The 16,658-nt window shown below is 53.4% G+C and overlaps 3 protein-coding genes across 6 annotated transcripts in view; 2 read left to right on the forward strand and 1 right to left on the reverse strand.

The window, feature by feature from the left end:
* The first annotated feature begins 61 nt into the window (after positions 1–61).
* On the forward strand, positions 62–4,016 carry RPA2 (replication protein A2). Its single transcript, XM_059868749.1, has 9 exons — positions 62–155; positions 298–410; positions 489–590; positions 667–780; positions 1,278–1,352; positions 2,063–2,176; positions 2,446–2,556; positions 2,642–2,736; positions 3,422–4,016. The coding sequence occupies exons 1-9, from the start codon at positions 140–142 to the stop codon at positions 3,504–3,506; spliced, it is 825 nt and encodes a 274-aa protein (XP_059724732.1). The 5' UTR covers positions 62–139; the 3' UTR covers positions 3,507–4,016.
* Positions 4,017–5,055: 1,039 nt separating this feature from the next.
* On the forward strand, positions 5,056–7,928 carry XKR8 (XK related 8). Its single transcript, XM_059868791.1, has 3 exons — positions 5,056–5,417; positions 5,984–6,180; positions 6,884–7,928. Exons 1-3 carry the CDS (start codon positions 5,122–5,124, stop codon positions 7,621–7,623), a joined length of 1,233 nt encoding a protein of 410 aa, XP_059724774.1. The 5' UTR covers positions 5,056–5,121; the 3' UTR covers positions 7,624–7,928.
* Positions 7,929–8,817: 889 nt separating this feature from the next.
* Positions 8,818–16,658, reverse strand: part of EYA3 (EYA transcriptional coactivator and phosphatase 3) — a 42,207-nt gene continuing 34,366 nt past the window's right edge. For all 4 annotated transcript variants that reach the window (XM_059868892.1, XM_059868893.1, XM_059868894.1 and 1 more), the window contains 5 exons: positions 16,365–16,522; positions 14,708–14,822; positions 14,230–14,351; positions 13,883–13,983; positions 8,818–12,095 (listed from right to left, as the gene is read on the reverse strand). In XM_059868892.1, the coding sequence (XP_059724875.1) occupies positions 12,015–12,095; positions 13,883–13,983; positions 14,230–14,351; positions 14,708–14,822; positions 16,365–16,522 (577 nt within the window). In that variant the 3' untranslated portion in view covers positions 8,818–12,014. The remainder of the gene's footprint in view (positions 12,096–13,882; positions 13,984–14,229; positions 14,352–14,707; positions 14,823–16,364; positions 16,523–16,658) is intronic.

Genomic DNA, 16,658 nt, shown 5'->3' on the forward strand with positions numbered 1-16,658 from the left:
GCCTCCTCCTATTGGACAGATCCGGAAGGCGGAGGGACGCGATTGGCTGCCGGCCGGCAGAGCGGCGCTCCCGGATTGGGCGGCGGGCGGCGGCGCGGAAAGGCCGGCGGGCGGGCGGCGGCGGTCCCGGAGCGGCGCCATGTGGAGCGGGCACGGTGCGTGAGGCCGGGGGTCGCGCTCGCCGCTTCTGGGGGCCGCGGGGCCCGAGAGGCGCCGCTTCCCGTGATGGCGGCAGCGCTGGGGAAGAGGGCTGTGTCCCCGCCACCGCGTCACGGTCCCTCTCTCTTCCCCCCGTAGGGAACTTCGATGGCGGGTACGGTAACATGGGCGGCGCGGGGCTCCCGGGCGGCTACACGCAATCCCCGGGCGGGTTCGGGTCGCCTGCCGGCGGCCAGGCGGAGAAGAAGCAGGTAGGCCGGGCGTGGGCCGCGGGACGGGCCCGGGGCCGGGCCTGGGTCCGGCTCTGACGGCCCCTCCGGCCCTTGCAGCGGAGCCGCTCGCAGAACATCGTGCCCTGCACCGTGTCGCAGCTGCTGGCGGCCGAGCAGGTGGACGAGACCTTCCGCATCTGCGACGTGGAGATCTCGCAGGTGGGCGCCGGGGCGGCCGCGGCCCCGCGGGGCGCACCCGGGGCCGGCCCGAGTGACCCTTCCTCCTCCGCCGCAGGTCACCCTGGTGGGCATCGTGCGGCACGCCGAGAAGGCGCCCACCAACATCCTCTACAAGGTGGACGACATGACAGCAGCACCGATGGACGTCAGGCAGTGGGTTGATACTGATGTAAGCACTGGATTTGCTATGAGCAGCCTGCTTTGGCGGCTTTGGGGAGCAGTGGGTGGAGAAAAGCTTTTTCTCCCCGCTTTGGGGAAAGTTGGTGGAGAATTATACAGTGTTTCAACTGGAAGGAACCCGTAAGGATCATTGATGACCACCAGTTCCCTACTTCTCACAGAGCTTTTTGAATGCAGAAAGTGTGGCTTTTCTGGAAAGTATTTTAGGGATAGCATGTCCCTGAAATCAAAGGGAGATGCTGCTGTAGCAGAGATCACTGGTGGTGTATATGACTGTCTGCCTGTTTAGTATAGCTGAGTTCAGCTGAACAGTTTTGGGAGGGTAATCAGGCAGGAAGTTCAGCTGCCTTACTGCAAGTTTAGTGTGACATAGGAATGCACATTGTTTGTACTTGCTTAAGATGAGCCTGCTTTGCTAAGTTCCTTATTGTGATAATTGAGAAATGGAAACAGGAAACAGCAAACCAGTTTTTCCCTCTCTCTTAGGAGGCAGGAGGTGAGAATGTTGTGGTACCTCCAGGAACTTATGTTAAAGTAGCTGGTCACCTTCGGTCATTCCAGGTAAGGTCGTGTTACCTGTGTCTGAGTCTTGGAGGACTTGTAGCACTTCACATAGCACATGTGGTGCAAATACTCAAATAATGGTGTATGTGCATTAAGGCAAGGTGCAGTTAATTCCCAGCTGGTTAGAGGAGTGACTCTGTCTCCATTGTCTTTCAAAATCACATCCCTCCACCACTGCTTGCTTGCTCCCAGTGGGATGGGGGGAAACAGAAGGATCAAAGTGAGAAAAGCCATGAGTTCAGATAAAAGCAGTTTAACAAGTAAAGCAAAACAAGGAATTCATTCCACACTTCTATGGGCAGGCAGGTGTGCTTCTTCCTCCTTCTTTTGCCAGTTTTATAACTGAGCATGACACTGGCTGGTCTGGGTTCTCCTGTGGGGCAAGGGGGTCCCAGCTGTTTACCCTCACAGCTCCTTGTCCCCTCCCCATTTAATACTGGTGTGAGAAGCAGGAAAGCCCTTGGCCCTGTGCAAGGGCTGGTGAGCAATGACTAAAAACCAGCCCATGCTACTGTACCCCAGCCAAAACCAGCACAAGATGTAGGTCAGAAGGTTTTGGATCAGCTGCATGCAGAGAAGTTCTCTCCTCACTGCTGTCCCACACTCCTGGAGGAAGTGGCTGGGTTGGCTGTTAGGCATCTTCGTGTTGCTGTGCTGTAAATTGTTTTCTTTGTTTTGTGTTTGGTTTTTTTTTTTTCTTCTGAAAGAATAAGAAGAGCTTGGTAGCATTTAAGATCATGCCTCTGGAAAATATGAATGAGTTTACTACACACATACTGGAAATTGTCAATGCACACATGATCCTCAGAAAAAATCTCATGGTATGTACAAAGACCCTGATTCCATCGTGGCCCTTCCTGGGTGACCTCCCCAAGAGCACCTTTCACTGGGAAAATTCCCTCATTGTGGGGCTGGAGAGTTTAAAGCTGGGCAACACTGCAGGTGTAACAGGAGTCCTGGCTTCCTTGCAGAGAGATTGTATTGCACTCTGCTTCCAAAAGAAGCTATTTTAACTCATTGGCTTAGAAATAACCAAGTCTTTAACTCTGCAGCCTAGGTAACCACAGCACTTTTATTCTCCTAATTCCAGTCAGCATCAAGAGTGCCACAGTCATTTTCCTCTGCTGGGATAAGTGACATGGGGGGCTACGGAGGAGGTGGCAGCCTGCCAGTGAACGGGCTCACAGCACACCAGAGCCAGGTGGGTGCCAGCAGCTCTTCTGGGAGCACAGCAGTGGCAGCAGAGACTCCTCTGATGTGAGCTGCTGTGGTTCTTGCTCATCCAGGTGCTGAACTTGATCAAAAGCTGCCATGTCCCAGAGGGGATGAGTCTACAAGACTTGAAGCTCCAGCTCCACAGTATGAGTATGTCAACGATCAAGTAAGTGTGTAGAAATGAAGGATGCTGTGGGAACACAGGCAGTCCTTCCAGAGGCAGAGAGGGCAGTGGACAAGCCCAGACACTCACCTGTGAATCAGAGTGGGTAATTCAGGTGGTCCCAGCAGCACTGGAGCCAGAGCTTTTGAAAGATTCACTGCCCTGCTTTGCTCCTTGTTTTCAAAACAAGCTGTTGATCAGTTCAGTGGCTATGTACTGCAGTGCCTCTGTAGCATTTCTCCTGTTCAAGGTCTACCTTGCTCTCTGCACACTGATAAAAATCTAGGAATAGTCTGTTCTATTCTACTTCACAGTCTCTTATGACATCTTCTTGAGACTTACCAAAGTTGTCATTACCTTCCATGACCTTTTTATGTTCTGTCCCCTCTGGAGCATGGGACAGAACAGTAGCCCTGTTCAGTACCCCTCTGGTGGGTACTACCTAGGAAGTGCAGAGTGGTGATTGAGCTTCAGGAGGAGCACACTGCCATAGCTTTGGAGAAACTTCTTGTGTCACTTACACTGCCCATGGGACAGAGACACCAAGAGCTTCCCTGGGCAGCTGCCAGGAGGGAACTGTGGGGATGGGGTCTGTAAATGGGAATTCTGTAAATCAGAAAGGTGGTGACTTACCTCCCTTTGCTAACTAATTGCTGAGTAGTTACCAGCTGTGGGGTTTTTCTTCAAGGCAAGCTGTGGAATTCCTCAGCAGCGAGGGACACATCTACTCCACGGTGGATGATGATCACTATAAGTCAACAGATGCTGAGTAAAGTTCCTTCCACCTGATTTTAGTTCCAAGCAAATGTCCATATTTCAAGATACCTTGCTGAGCTCTGTTACATGGAAGGTGACCTTTGCTCTTTGTGGGAAGTCCTGGTTACTGGGTGAATGCCAACTCCTTGGAATTCAAGGATGAGCAGAACGTGTGTGGTTCTGGTAATTGGATCTGATTCTATGACCATGTGACTGAAAGTATAAACAGACATGGGAAAACTGAACTCCTCAAAGCTTCAGAGCTTTCACTTTGTTTTGGCTCCTTAGAGAGTGCCTGTTAGCCTCTTTATGATTTGTCTTTTATTTCTAGAGCTGTTTCTCCTAAATCAGCTTCCATTCCATTTTCTTCACAAAGTGGGTAGCCAAGAGTAATCTTCCACTGATGTACAGCAATCATGAGAAGATGTTTTTATTTTTTAGTTTGTGCACTTAAATCTATATTTGTACTAGAGCTGATCTTGTTAACTAGAGCTTTTGAACTTTTCCAATAAAATGTTTACTTGGGACACCTTGTGTTGCGTATGACTCTAGAGGCTTCTCTGCCTTGAAGAAGAAAACTGCTTGACTAAACCTGAAGATAAAATAGCAGCTCATACTTTCGGTTTTACTATTCTTATTTTTTCCTTAGCTTTTTACTTTTGAAGGTTCAAACTGAAGTGAATGTCTGGCCAGTGAGAAATTAAATAATTGTACTACTGAAGAAAACAATATGCATCAGTGTTCCAGATAGGGCCAGAACCATTTCTGCCACCAGAACAGCTGCTCTGCTGTGCAGTGCTGTGCTGACCTGTCCTTCCACTGCAGCTTGCTAAATGCCCAGGGACACAGGGCCTGCTGGAATAGCAGTGTGTGCACATAAGGCTCGGTTCAGAGGGCTCACAGTCTGGTGAGCTCTGGATGTGTAGGAGCTCCAAGGGTAGGATGGAGTTTCTGTTGTCTAGGACTCCTAAAGGGACCAAGCTTTGCAAAGGCAGTTCCTTGTGGGCTCATCCATGGGGCTGGCAGGGAGACCCAGGGACTCTGCTCTGCCCTGCCAGGAGCTCCTGCTGGGGCCAGTCCCCAGGTCCTGCTTGGGTTCAGTGGCCCAGCTGCAGCCCGTGGTGCATCTCTGGCTGAATCGTGCAGTAGGTGTGTAACAGGTGAATGTTTGGCTGTGGAATCCAGCATACCTAGAAGCCAAAAGTACTGTAATTTCCTTTTTGTAGGAGGTGTGCCTGTTAGGAAGAAAAGCCCTGAGGATTTTTGGAAGTGAAGATGAATTGGAATTGCAGTCAGGAGAACAGTTGTGTAATTGGATAAATGGCTGGGGCCAGGGCTACGACGGCGGCGGGAGCGGAGCCGGGGCTGAGCCGGCCCGGAGTGGTCACACAGCCCGGGGTGGGGCTGCCCGGGGGGACACACGGCCCGGGGCAGTCACAAGACCCTGGGCGGTCCCACGGCCCGGGGTGGGGCTGCCGGTCCCGCTGCCCTGGGCGGTCCCACGGCCCGGGGTGGGGCTGCCGGTCCCGCTGCCCTGGGCGGTCCCGCTGCCCGGGGCGGGCCCTGTCGGGGGTGGGTCCGGCCCGTGCCGGCGCCGCCACCGCCGGTTCCGGGCCGGGCCGCGGGGCCCCGATGTCTCCGCGAACTGCCCCGCCGCGCTTCGGGCCGCTGCAGTTGGCGCTGGCGGCGGCGGGGACGGCGGCGGCCACCCTGGACCTGTTCATGGACGGCTGGGTGGCGGCGGAGTACGCGCGGCGCGGCCACCCCGGCTGGGCCGCGCTGTCGCTGTCGCTGCTCGCCGCCGCCTCAGCCGCCGCCCAGGCCTGCAGCTGGCTCTGGCTGCGGTCCGACCCGCCCGCCCTGCGCCCCGCCGTGCCCACGGCGCTGCTCGCCGCCCTCCACCTCCTACAGCTCGGCTTCTTCTTCAGGTACGGCAGCCCCGCACTGAGTTTCCCGCCCGCCGCCGGGCCCCGCTCCGCCCCGGCCTCCCCCCGGCTGCCTCTCGGCCCCTCCTGGCACCCGGGGATGGGGGCGAGCGGAGCCTCGGCTGTCGGGAGGGCCAAGAGGCTCCAGCACAGAGCGGTTCGGCCCCGCCCGGGCTGGAGCCGGGTGGGGAGTGTCGGTGGGAGCGGGGGAAGTTTCCCTCGGGCTCTGCTCTGTCTCCCGGGGCTGGTGCCGCTGCCCTCCAGACAAACGGAGCAGCGCCCCCAAACCTGGTCCCGGCCTCGGCGCTCCCCCGGCAGTTCAGAGGAGCAGCGAGGCCGAGCGGGGGAAAGGAATAATCCAGGCAGGTCCGCTGAGGTCGATGCTCAGTTTTTTACACTTGCATCGTGTGGCTACTGGGGTGTGTAGTTTGGGCAGGGGGAAGGAGGGGTTTGGACACAGATCAGTGGGGTTTGTTGTCCTGTCAGGAGTTTGTTGAGCTGTCAGGACAGCATGGGGACCAAGGTGTGTGCCTTGTGTAGCCCCTCACCAGCAGCTGGTCCCCACACAGGTGCCTCTATGCTCTGAAGGTGGGCTGGAGGGTGTGCTGGGCGAAGGCAGAGGAGGAGGATGAGCAGAGACACATGGCCTTCATCTCCCACGACATCAGCATGCTGCGTCTCTTTGAGACCTTCCTGGAGAACACCCCGCAGCTCACCCTGCTCCTCTACATTATCCTGCGGACAAACAAGGCTGAGCTCTCCCAGGGTGAGGGGACTGGGGCCAACGGAGGGGGCTGTGGGGTGCAGGTTTGGGAGGGCGAGATCAGAGAGGCTGTTCAGGGGCTGGAGGACCCAGCAAGACACTTGCAGTGTCATTCTGCTCCCATGTCACTCCTTCCTTTGACATGTCACAGTATAGGGTGAACCCCCGTCCTGTGCTCACGTTCCCCAATTGACCATGCTGGGCTTGGGGTGGGGAGGGTGAAGCTGTGGGACCACTGTGGTCATTCTTTTATGTGCCCCGGGAGAGGATGAGGGTCAGGTGAGAAATCAGGCACCTTCTGGGGAGTAGGGAGGTGCTGATGTTGGTGTGGGTGAAGCACAGCAGGGACTGTGGTGCCCTTCCCAGGCTGGGAAGCTGGTGTCACTGCAGGGAAATGGGGAGCCCAGCAATGTGGGAGCCAGCACTCACCTGCCTGTGTGGGCTGAGGGCTTCCATGCCTGGGAGATGGGCTCTGCAGAGCTGTTCAATCCCAGCACTTCTTCCTCATCTTCTGAGCAAGGCCAGGCACCAGCCTCCTTGTCCTCAGGGAGGGCAGAAGGCCAGGGGAGAGATGCAGGTCCCTGACAGCAGCTGCTTTGTGAGCTGGGGGAAAAACTCATTTTAGCAGTGGTGGGCCGGGAGAGGTTTGAGCCAGGCCGGGCCACCCCTTGATCTCCCCTCAGCATTTTCACCTGTGTGTTTGCAGGCCTGGGGATGGGCACGGCGTTCCTGTGTGTGTCCTGGGCTCTGCTGGACTACCACCAGTCCCTGCGCTCCTTCCTGCAGGACAAGTACGAGCTGAGCCTGGGCTCCTCCGTCATCTACTTCCTCTGGAACCTCTTCCTCATCTGCCCCCGCATCCTGGCGCTCGCGCTCTTCGCCCTGCTCTGGCCCTACGGCGTGGCTGTCCACTTCCCACTGGTGTGGCTGGCCATGTTCCTCTGGGTCAGCCTGCAGGGCACAGACTTCATGGAGTCCCCCGGCCCCGAGCAGCTGTACCGGGCCATGGTGGCTGTGATCCTCTACTTCAGCTGGTTCAACGTGGCGCAGGGGAGGACGCTGCACCGCAGCATCATCTACCACGGCTTCATCCTGGTGGACAGCACCCTGCTGGGCCTCGCCTGGCTCTGGGGCCGGGCTCCTGAGGAGGAGCACTCCTACCTCCTCCCCGTGGTCTCTGCAGCCCTGCCCTGCTACCTGCTGGGGCTGGGGCTGAGGGTCACCTACTACAAGTGGCTGCACCCCAACGTGCAGGTGCGGCAGCAAGGCAGATACGACGAGGTGGATGCCAATGGAGGGGGTGATGAGGTGGAGTTTCGCTCGTTTTTGGAACCAGACCTGGTGAACAGGCGGATGCAGTGGCTGGCCCAGACCCACTTCTCCTTGTCCCAGCCAGCACAGCAGCACTTCCTGAATGGGGCTGCTGCTGTGGAGTCTGCTGTCTGAGGGCAGCTCCTCTAAAGAGACATGAGGGGGGAGGTGGACATGTTGGTGTGCCCTTGGTTGTGCCCCCCAGGCTGTTGTTTTGGACAGCTGGAGGGAGCTGGCAGAAACCAGGGGTGATGTGGAAACACCCAGTGAGTCCCATGGCACTCAGCATGGCTCCCAGGGCTGTACCCTTGGGAAAGCCACAATGTGGTGAGTCCAGCACATTGCAGCATATGGCTGCATTGCTCTGTCAACTTTTCTTGTTATTTATTTGTAGCTTTTTCAAAAAAGAGAAATGAAAATAAGAGCATTGGTTTATTTTCTCTGTGTCTCTCCTGGCACTTGTTTCCTCCATGGTTGTGGCTATCTGACCTTTCTGTTTCCAGCCAGGATTTTCCTCCTTGTGTTAGTTTTGGTGTTAAGGTCAAAGCTCACCTGTTATCACTGTGTTCAGGGAGGGATGGGGAAGGAGGAGTGGCTGCAGGGTGGCTCGGGGCTTGGACACCTCATGCTCCCATGGCTGCCATTCCCACCACCACAGCCTGGGCAGCGCTCCCAAGGCCACAGCATTTCTCAGCCATTGGTGGCTGTTGGTGTGGTCAGCAGTGGGGTCAGTGTGTGCCAGCTCCTGGGCACAGACACCCACCCAGCTGGGGCTGCCTCCACCCAGCTCAGTGCCCAAACCCAGGCAGGCCCCAGAGCAGCCCCTGCCCTTTGCTGTTGCCCAGCTGGCAGCTGTGGCACATCCTGGCTGCTCACAGCACTGACCTTTGGCTCCTTCCTCTCACCTGCATCACATCCCTCCCAGCAGCCCATCCCAGGAGTACACTTCCATCCAGGGAAGGCATCTGGATGCAGCTGGAGGAGCAGCTGAAATGCTGTTTCACAGCTCCTGTAAGCAGCTCAGCCCTGCCGAAGGCCAGCAGCACAGGGTGGGAGAGGGGAGTTGCCTTGTGCAAAAGAAAATGGAAATGGAAGGAATGGGAACGTTTTGTGCAGGAAGCACCATGTGCCTGCCCTGGGCACCTCAGCAGGGCCCAGGAGCAGCTCCCTGCCCCACTGGCCCCCCAGGACCCCCCAGGAGCACAGGGGCTCTGGTGGCTGCACTGTGACCTGTGGCACCCTGAGTGCTCCTGGTGCTGCCAGGCCTGGCTTGGGCTGTCACAGGGGCAGGGACTGACAGAGGGGCAGAGAACAGGCTGAAGCACTGACTATAGAAAATAAAGACTTTATTATTATTTCCAGTTCACAGGACAGTTCCCATTACAGACCATGAACAGGCAAAGGTCCCACAGGCAGCAGCACCTGAGATCACCCCTCGTAGCAGAGCAACAGAGGTGCTGTGGGCTCCAGGGGTCCTACTGCTTCCCACCAGTGCCAGCACAGACATCTCCCCAAGGGCTGTTGGAGGCAACAAATATTAGTGGATCAGGTGGTTTTTAAAGCCTCTGTGGCTGTGTTGAAGCTGAAGGGGAAGCCAGCAGCACCCAGGTGAGCTCAGGTGCTCTGGGCCTGCAGGCTGACTGTCCTTCAGGTGTTCAGGTTTGCTCTCCCCTTACCCCTGACCTGACTGTAGCTGAACTGGTGACAGAGACAGGAGAAAAATCAATGCTTGGATAGAGATGCTGTTCTTGCCTCAAACGAGACAGGAAAAAACTTAAATTCAGCCAGTAGAGGAAAAAATAAAATAGCCAGGTCACCCTTTTATTAACAAACACAGAAATGTACCATCAACCTCCTGTTATAAAAGTACTTTACATACATTCAAGGAAACATCATATAAATACCAGTATGAAATGTCAGTGGCTGCGAGTTCCACACTCAGCTAAAATTTTACCAACATCTTAAAATTTCCTTAAAACATTTGAAGTAAACAAACACAAAGCACAGCCAGCTGCCAGGCAGCTCAGGCCTGCAGGTGCAGCACCTGCTGCCAGTGCCTGGGCAAACCCAGCCCCTCTCCAGCTCAGCTGCTTCCCACGGGAGCAAAGCTCGTGGGCAGCTCGGCTGTGCCGGTGGTGGGAGGTTAAGGCACAGGTTTTAATCCCAAATTCAGCCAGCTGGAGTATGAGATATGCTCCCAACAGGCTGCTGCACTAGCTGGACAACTCCCCAGCCTGCTTACAGGAGACTTTGGAAGGGCTGAGGGATGTTCAGCATCAGCACAGACTCTTCTATGACTACCACTGAGTCCTGATCCTCTGGTGACATTTTTCCAAGCCTGGCAGCAATGAGGCTGCTCCTCACCACAGCTCTGGCACTTCACAGGGAGCCCAGAGGAACTGCACTCTATGGACCCAGCAGGAGGGGAGCTGGAGCTGCCTCAGCTGCCTTGGAACAGGTGCAAACACACCTTGGCTCTCCAGCTGGTGTAGGCAGAGAACACCCCTGGGTCCTGCTCCCCTTTCCAAACCCACTGCTGAGCACTCCCAGCCCAGCCTGTTTGGCCCCTGGGCCCTGCTGGGCCAGCAGCCCCCAGGGCAGCCCAACACCTTTCCCTCTGCCCAGTGACACCCAGAGCAGACTCCTCAGACTTTCCTCACGGGATGAGCAGCTCCCACACAGACAGCATGTTCCTGCTGCAGAGCTCCTGGGGAAATACACAGACCCAGCATCCACCTGGGATGCCAACACCTGGCCAGGAGCTGAATGGAAAGCAGACCACTCCTGACTCCAGTGACCACCCTGGAGAAAGAGAATCAACTCTGATTCCAATTTAATCTAAAAAAACCCAAAAACAACCAGACCCAAAGGGAAACTGGAGCTGCTACCATGTGAAATAAACCTCCCAGGTCCAGTCCCTGAGCACAAGGTATCCAAACCCCTGGCTCTGGGCACCTTCTGCCCTGTGGTCACTGGAGCTGGCCCAGGAACAGATGCTCCCAGGGCACAGCAGAGCCTGTGCAGAGCTGGCCCAGCAGCTCCCCCTGCACTGATGGAAATTAACCCTCAGTAATTAAAGCCATGAAAGGAATGCAGCAAACACATCCTGCCTGTAGGGGCACAACAAATGTGTCCTCCCTGCAGTGACAAACTTTCAGCCCAGACTCTCAATGGCTGATGTGGGGCTGATGACCACGACCTGGAGGGGTCTGGGTGCAGCCACAGGTCTGGCTCTGCAGGAGCAGCAGGTTCTGGGGCACAGCACACACCTGTCCTCAGGGCTGTTCTGGTGGCATCAGGGTACACGGGGGAGACCCCCAAACACAGCCTGAGTTGGCACAAAACCAGCCCCTGTGCCAGCCCCAGTCCCTTGCTGGCTGTTCCTGGCCAGGGGAGCTGCAGGTCACTGACTCCAGCCTCTGTTCTGAGACAGCTGCAGAAAAATCAGCATCACCATCCCTCCCAAGTGCTCCATGCTGCCAAGTCACAGTGTCTTAGAAAATTAAGTCCCTCTTAACAAGGCATTTGTTTATCACTATGCAGTTAGGCTAATGCAAAGAATATAAGAAAATTGAATCTGATTCTACTAAAAGGAACTTACAAATAGGGTCAGGAACACAGAGGTGAAGGTTATACCATAGCCAGAGCCTTCTCTGCAACATTCATGAGGATTTAGGAATTACATTATTCCTAGTCCAGGGTGAGGACTCAGTTCACATCTGAGCAGTCTGCACCAGTCTGCTGTACCTGATGCTCATAGGCAATTTCATTCTTCTTTGCAAGGAAAATCTGTGGGATCTACAGTCCAAAGGCTGAAATCCAGTGATCTCCTGCTGGCTAAAAGGGCTTCTGCACACAGTGACTAGAAGCCACTGGGATCAACTCAGAACACCAGTACTTGCCTCTACAAGGAACTACATATTCCAGAAGCATTCCCTTACCTTTATATTTTCCAGTAATCCCACACTGAGGAAATAACATAAAGACATTGTAATAAATTAACTGTTTTGAACACCCAGGGAAGGAGAGAGGACACATTTTACAGCAATAGAGGTATTTTTGACATTTTCATTAATATTTCCTATGAAAAAAACCCATAGCTCTTCGGCTTTGCAAAACAAGGGAGGTTCAAGCTCTGCCATCAGCGTTTTCCTATAAAAATAAATTTTTGTGTTTACTTGGGTTCTACAACTAAGCTGGATAGAAAGAAGGCGGCTCTTACACATAAATCTGCTGTTTTATGGCCCCTCCCTCTGGAGGCCAGAGGCATTCAGCTGGCTCTGTAAGTCCCTTCTGCAGACAAGCCCTAGCTCTGCTGGGTCTAGAGCTTCTTCACAGGACACCTCTGGACTTGGCAGGGCCTGTGCACCCAAGGAACAACCTGCTGTCATATTCCACTGTACAGTTTGCATTAGGTATGTTTTCTTCATCAAGCTGAAAGGTGAGTCCCCAAACATGTGAGATTTCTGTCCCCCCAGAAATGGAGAGGGCCGGCGGGAGCTGCAGTCACTCTTTGCTCCAGCTTCTTACAGGAAGTCCAACTCAAGGGCTTGGTGAAGGGACACGAGGTCAGCGTGATTTGTGATCCTCCAGAACGGCATGTTGTGCTGGAAAGAGAGAGGACAGTCAGGTTTAGGCAGGGATTCTCAGCTGAGGTGGAAGCAGGCTGGGTGGAGCTGCAGGGCTGTCAGTGTGGTGGTTCTGAGCACACCACTCTCAGGACAGACCTCAGCCATGTGTGCAGCAGACACGGGGCTTGCTACAGCCCTGTGGTGGATGGAGGCTTAGAGATAAGGAAATGCCAAGTCATAGGAACTAAACCAGAAGTCTCCACTCAGGTCCTCCAGGCCTTCTTATCTTTCTGTGACCCCAAAGGCTATTTTCCCTAACCCTTGGCCCATTCTGTCAGAAGAGCTGTCGTTGGAACCCCTTCATGGACCCCTCAATAAACCATCATGGAACCACCAGGGCTGCCTTCTCCTCTCTCCTCATCTGCTACTCTGAAAGCCAGGATCAGCCAGAGCCCCTTAGCAAGCTAAAAAGAGCTGAAACTATGAAAGAGCTGATATCACTAAGAGCTGACAATCACTGAGTTGCTAAGGTAGCCATGGCTGTACAGCAGTTAGGGTTGGGACACCCAGCCTCCAGAAGGCTGAACTATCCAGCCCAAGACTGCTTGTCTGGGGCACCCTGATCCTGCAGGGATCCTGCTAGGGCAGCCCCCATGGCTTTTTTTACAATGTGCACATCTGTATCTGGAGCCCATCCTATGCACAGCTGTGTGTGACAGGCACCAGCACTGACTGTCAGCTGCTCCCAATGGAAACCTTGGCTGGGAGCTGCTGCTGCACCCAGGAATGCCTGTCCAGGGCTGACAGCTCTGGCTCATGTGTGTGAAGCCTGCAGAGCCAAGGTCCTGACTGTCATCTTTGCACTTCACTGCTAATTAGCACAACTCAACAACCCATCCAGGCCTGCCCAAATCAATCAATCTCTTTGCTCCTTGTTTGTAATCCAGCCTAATGGCAGGAGCTGTGTTGATCTGCTGCTGTTCCTGAGCCATGACTCCTCCACACTCCTGAGAAACTGCAATATCCTGACAGCCACAGGCTATGAACAGCACACAGAACCATAGAATCATCAAGGGTGGAAGGGACATCCAAGATTGTCACCATGATATTTTCTGAAAAATCCTCTTTGCCCAGGATTTTCTCCTGGAAAGCTGAGAGGCCTCAGAAAAGAATGAAAACAATAATTATCCGATTGCTTGGGAATGTGGTCTGGAGATTTACCAACAGGTGTATCTTTGATTGGTTCCATGTAAATTGTTTTTAATTAATGACCAATCACCATCAGCTGTGTCGGACTCTGAGGAGTCAGTCACCAGCTTTCATTATCATTCTTGTTTAGCCTTCTGATGTATCCCTCCTCTTTCTTTAGTATAGTTTTTAGTATATAATTTCATAATATATAATATCATACCATACCATATAATACAATATAATATAATACAATATAATACAATATCATATATCATATCATATCATAATAAATCAGCCTTCTGAGAACATGGAGTCAAATTCTCATCTCTCACCTCATCCTAGGGACCTCACAACACCACCCAGGATCACTGAGTCCAAGCTTTCAACATGCTACACTAAGACACTACTGACAGGAACAGTGTCATATGCAATCCTAAACAACAGCAAAAGAGAAACTTTAAACACCCAGGAGCCACAAAACTGCCCATCTGAACACAATGGAAGATCTCTTGCATCAAAGGCAAACTTTGCTCCTGGCTGCCTTGGCCTGCAGAGTTCAGCCTTGGAAGGAGAGTCCCTGCAGGGGAAGCCTGGCAGCAAGCTCCCTCTGCAGTGCCCCAGCTCAGCCCCACCTGCTTGGCTGCCACCTCCTCGTCACGGCCATCTCCGATCACCACGTACGTCACCTTCTTCCCAAAGCGTGACACGATCCTCTCGAAGCAGCTCTCTTTACCTGCCAAAGACAACCCCCCTGTAAGGAGCCTCAGGCAGAGAGAAACAGAGCCTCAACAGGTCCCTTCCTCCCAGTACAGAAACACTTCTTGTCTTACTGGGCAGGGGCAGCACCCAGTTCAGCTCCTGAGGCCAGAAGTGGAACACTGCACGGGGTGCTCAGCTGTAGAAATGGCATTTCACCATGTAAAGATCCCAGCTGAACCTCAGCAGATGGCACAATTCCAGACCTGGCACACTCCCTTACCTATTTTTGTAGCACTATAAATATTTTCAATGGGAAACACCTCGCCCAATCCATACAGAAGAACTTTGGCAAGAGCTGGCATCAGTTGGGTGGTTGTGATCAGGATGTTCTCACAGTTTTTTCTGAAAGAAGAAAAACATTTGTAACAGCACATCTACAGGCAGTGGTGCCAGCACTGCTCCAGGCAGTTTGATCAGCTTCCCCAGGTGCCACGTGTTTGCTGTCCTGCTTTCAGGAGGCATTTTAGGACAAGGTTTTGCAATTTTTGCTTGTTTGCTTCTGGCAGAATTCCCTGTCAGAAAAACCATTTGGTGAGCACGGGGATCTTGCTAATTACAGGTGTTGCAGCAGAGAGACAGGTGAATTTCTTCCCTCGGTCACTTTGCAGCAGTGTGACAGGGGCAGTGCCCAGCACAGTGCTGCACCTCAGGGCCAGAAAGGGCTGAGAAAGCCTCACATGCACTTCCAGGTTCCATACCTGGACTGGATGAGCAGCAGGGATTTTAATGCAGTTTCCAGCCAGGAATCTGTCAGCACTTCTATGTCAGTCCTCAGTCTCTGCAGAGCTTCCCTCTTCTGTGGGCTAAGCAGGCCTGCAAGGTGAGGAACATGTGTTTGCCTGGCAAGTCTGGCACAGGGAGGGCTGTGCCCCAGTGCTCTGCAATCAACAACACAACTGCCTGCAATAGGTAACTGCCTGCTCTGCAATAAATAACACAACTGAAGGCCTCTGGAAGCTGGACTGTCTGTCTGAAAGCAATGAAAGAAACCAGTTCCCAGTGACATGAATGAGCCCAGACATCCATCCAGGACTCATCATGGGAGCTGGGCAGAGACTTGCCTGCAATTATTTCAAAGCATTTATCAGGATACAGACAAAGGCACATCTCTTGTACAAAGCAGTTGCAGTTGCAGGGGTCCAAGGCCACAGAGCAGGGGAAGGAACTCCCACAGTCTCCCTCTCTGACTTCCTGCTTTTCAAGGACCCTTTCCACTTTAAGCCCTTTTACATGTTTGTTTTTTTTTTTAAACTACCACCCCCCCCTTTATTCCTATGCTTGTAATTGCTTCTAGATACCATTTTCTTCAAGCCTCCAGTTTTGAATTAAAAGCAGACAGAAGTGAAGGCCATTTCTGCTCCTGACAGTAAACACAGCAAGAAAGGAGCACATGGGGCCTGCACATCTCTCCAATCTCCATCCATGAGGTTTGAGCCCCCTCACTCCAGCCTTCTGCTACACTGAGGCCACAGAGGGACCCACAGCAGGCTGCACTGACAGCTGCTTCAGCAGGCAGCTTCCCACAGGTCCTGAAAAGCTCTGCCTCCATGTTTCCCATAAGCAAAATATGAAATCATGGTCTGATTTCCCCTACAAGAAATCAGGTAACTGCAGCACACTGAACTGCAGACCTATACTGGCAGATTTTTAAGGCTGAAAGCTGTAGCTTTGAACACCTGGTTTTTAGAAAATATATCCCAAAAAAACCATTTATCAAGGTGTAGGCAAAGGGTACCCAAGCTCACAAACAACCAGGCCAAGCCACCCTACCAGGTGAGCTGCTCCAGCAATGTTCCTTTTCCAGGGATGGCAATGCCAAGATTCAGACTAAACAGAAAATTCATCTCCATTTGCTCACTATGGTTTGCACGACTATGACTGCTTTGGAGTTGAAAGGGAAGCAAAACTAGATGGCTTTAAGTGACTTTGTGGAGGGAGAGAAGTCAAATCAAACTGTGGGCCTGACAGCCCAGGGCTGACCACTGTATTTCCTGACAATGGCATGAGCAAAGGCAGACTGTGGAGACAATGAGAGCTCCTGAGCAGGAGGGCAAATGAGTCATTCAGGCCACTGCTGAGCAGAGTGCCAGGCAGCCTTTCACACCCAATTAGCAAAGGGATATTATCTGAACAAACCTTTTGCCTCTGGGACTGAGTGCCCATCCTTATCTCCACCATAAATCACAGCCTGCACTGGCACACTGCTATGTACCCTCACTGAAATTTGATCCAGTTAGCACTAGGAGAATGCTTTACCTCTCCTGCCCACACATCAGGAAAGCCAAAGCTGTGAGGAAGGATGGAGCCTGGCCCCAGAGGCTCTGCTGGCTCAGCCTCAGTGCAGCGGGCACTCACCTCCCACGTTCGTTTTGTATTTGTTGTAGATCTCGCGGACCCGGCGGTAGCGGAAGGCCAATTTCCTCATCCAGTCCACTCCCTGCACACCCACCGAGGAGCTGTGGTTTGCATTGCTGCCCGAGCCACTGAACCCATCCGTGGAGAAGTTGTAGTTGCTGTTGCAGGAAAGCAGATGTGTTAGGTGTGTCACTGACATGTTTTCTGAAAAATGCCTTTGCCAGGATTTTTCTCCTGAGAAGCTGAGAGGCCTCAGAAACAAAACGTAAACAATAATTATCTGATTGCTGGGAA

Source organism: Haemorhous mexicanus, chromosome 27 (genome assembly GCF_027477595.1).
Source record: "Haemorhous mexicanus isolate bHaeMex1 chromosome 27, bHaeMex1.pri, whole genome shotgun sequence".
Classification (NCBI taxonomy): Eukaryota; Metazoa; Chordata; class Aves; order Passeriformes; family Fringillidae; genus Haemorhous; species Haemorhous mexicanus.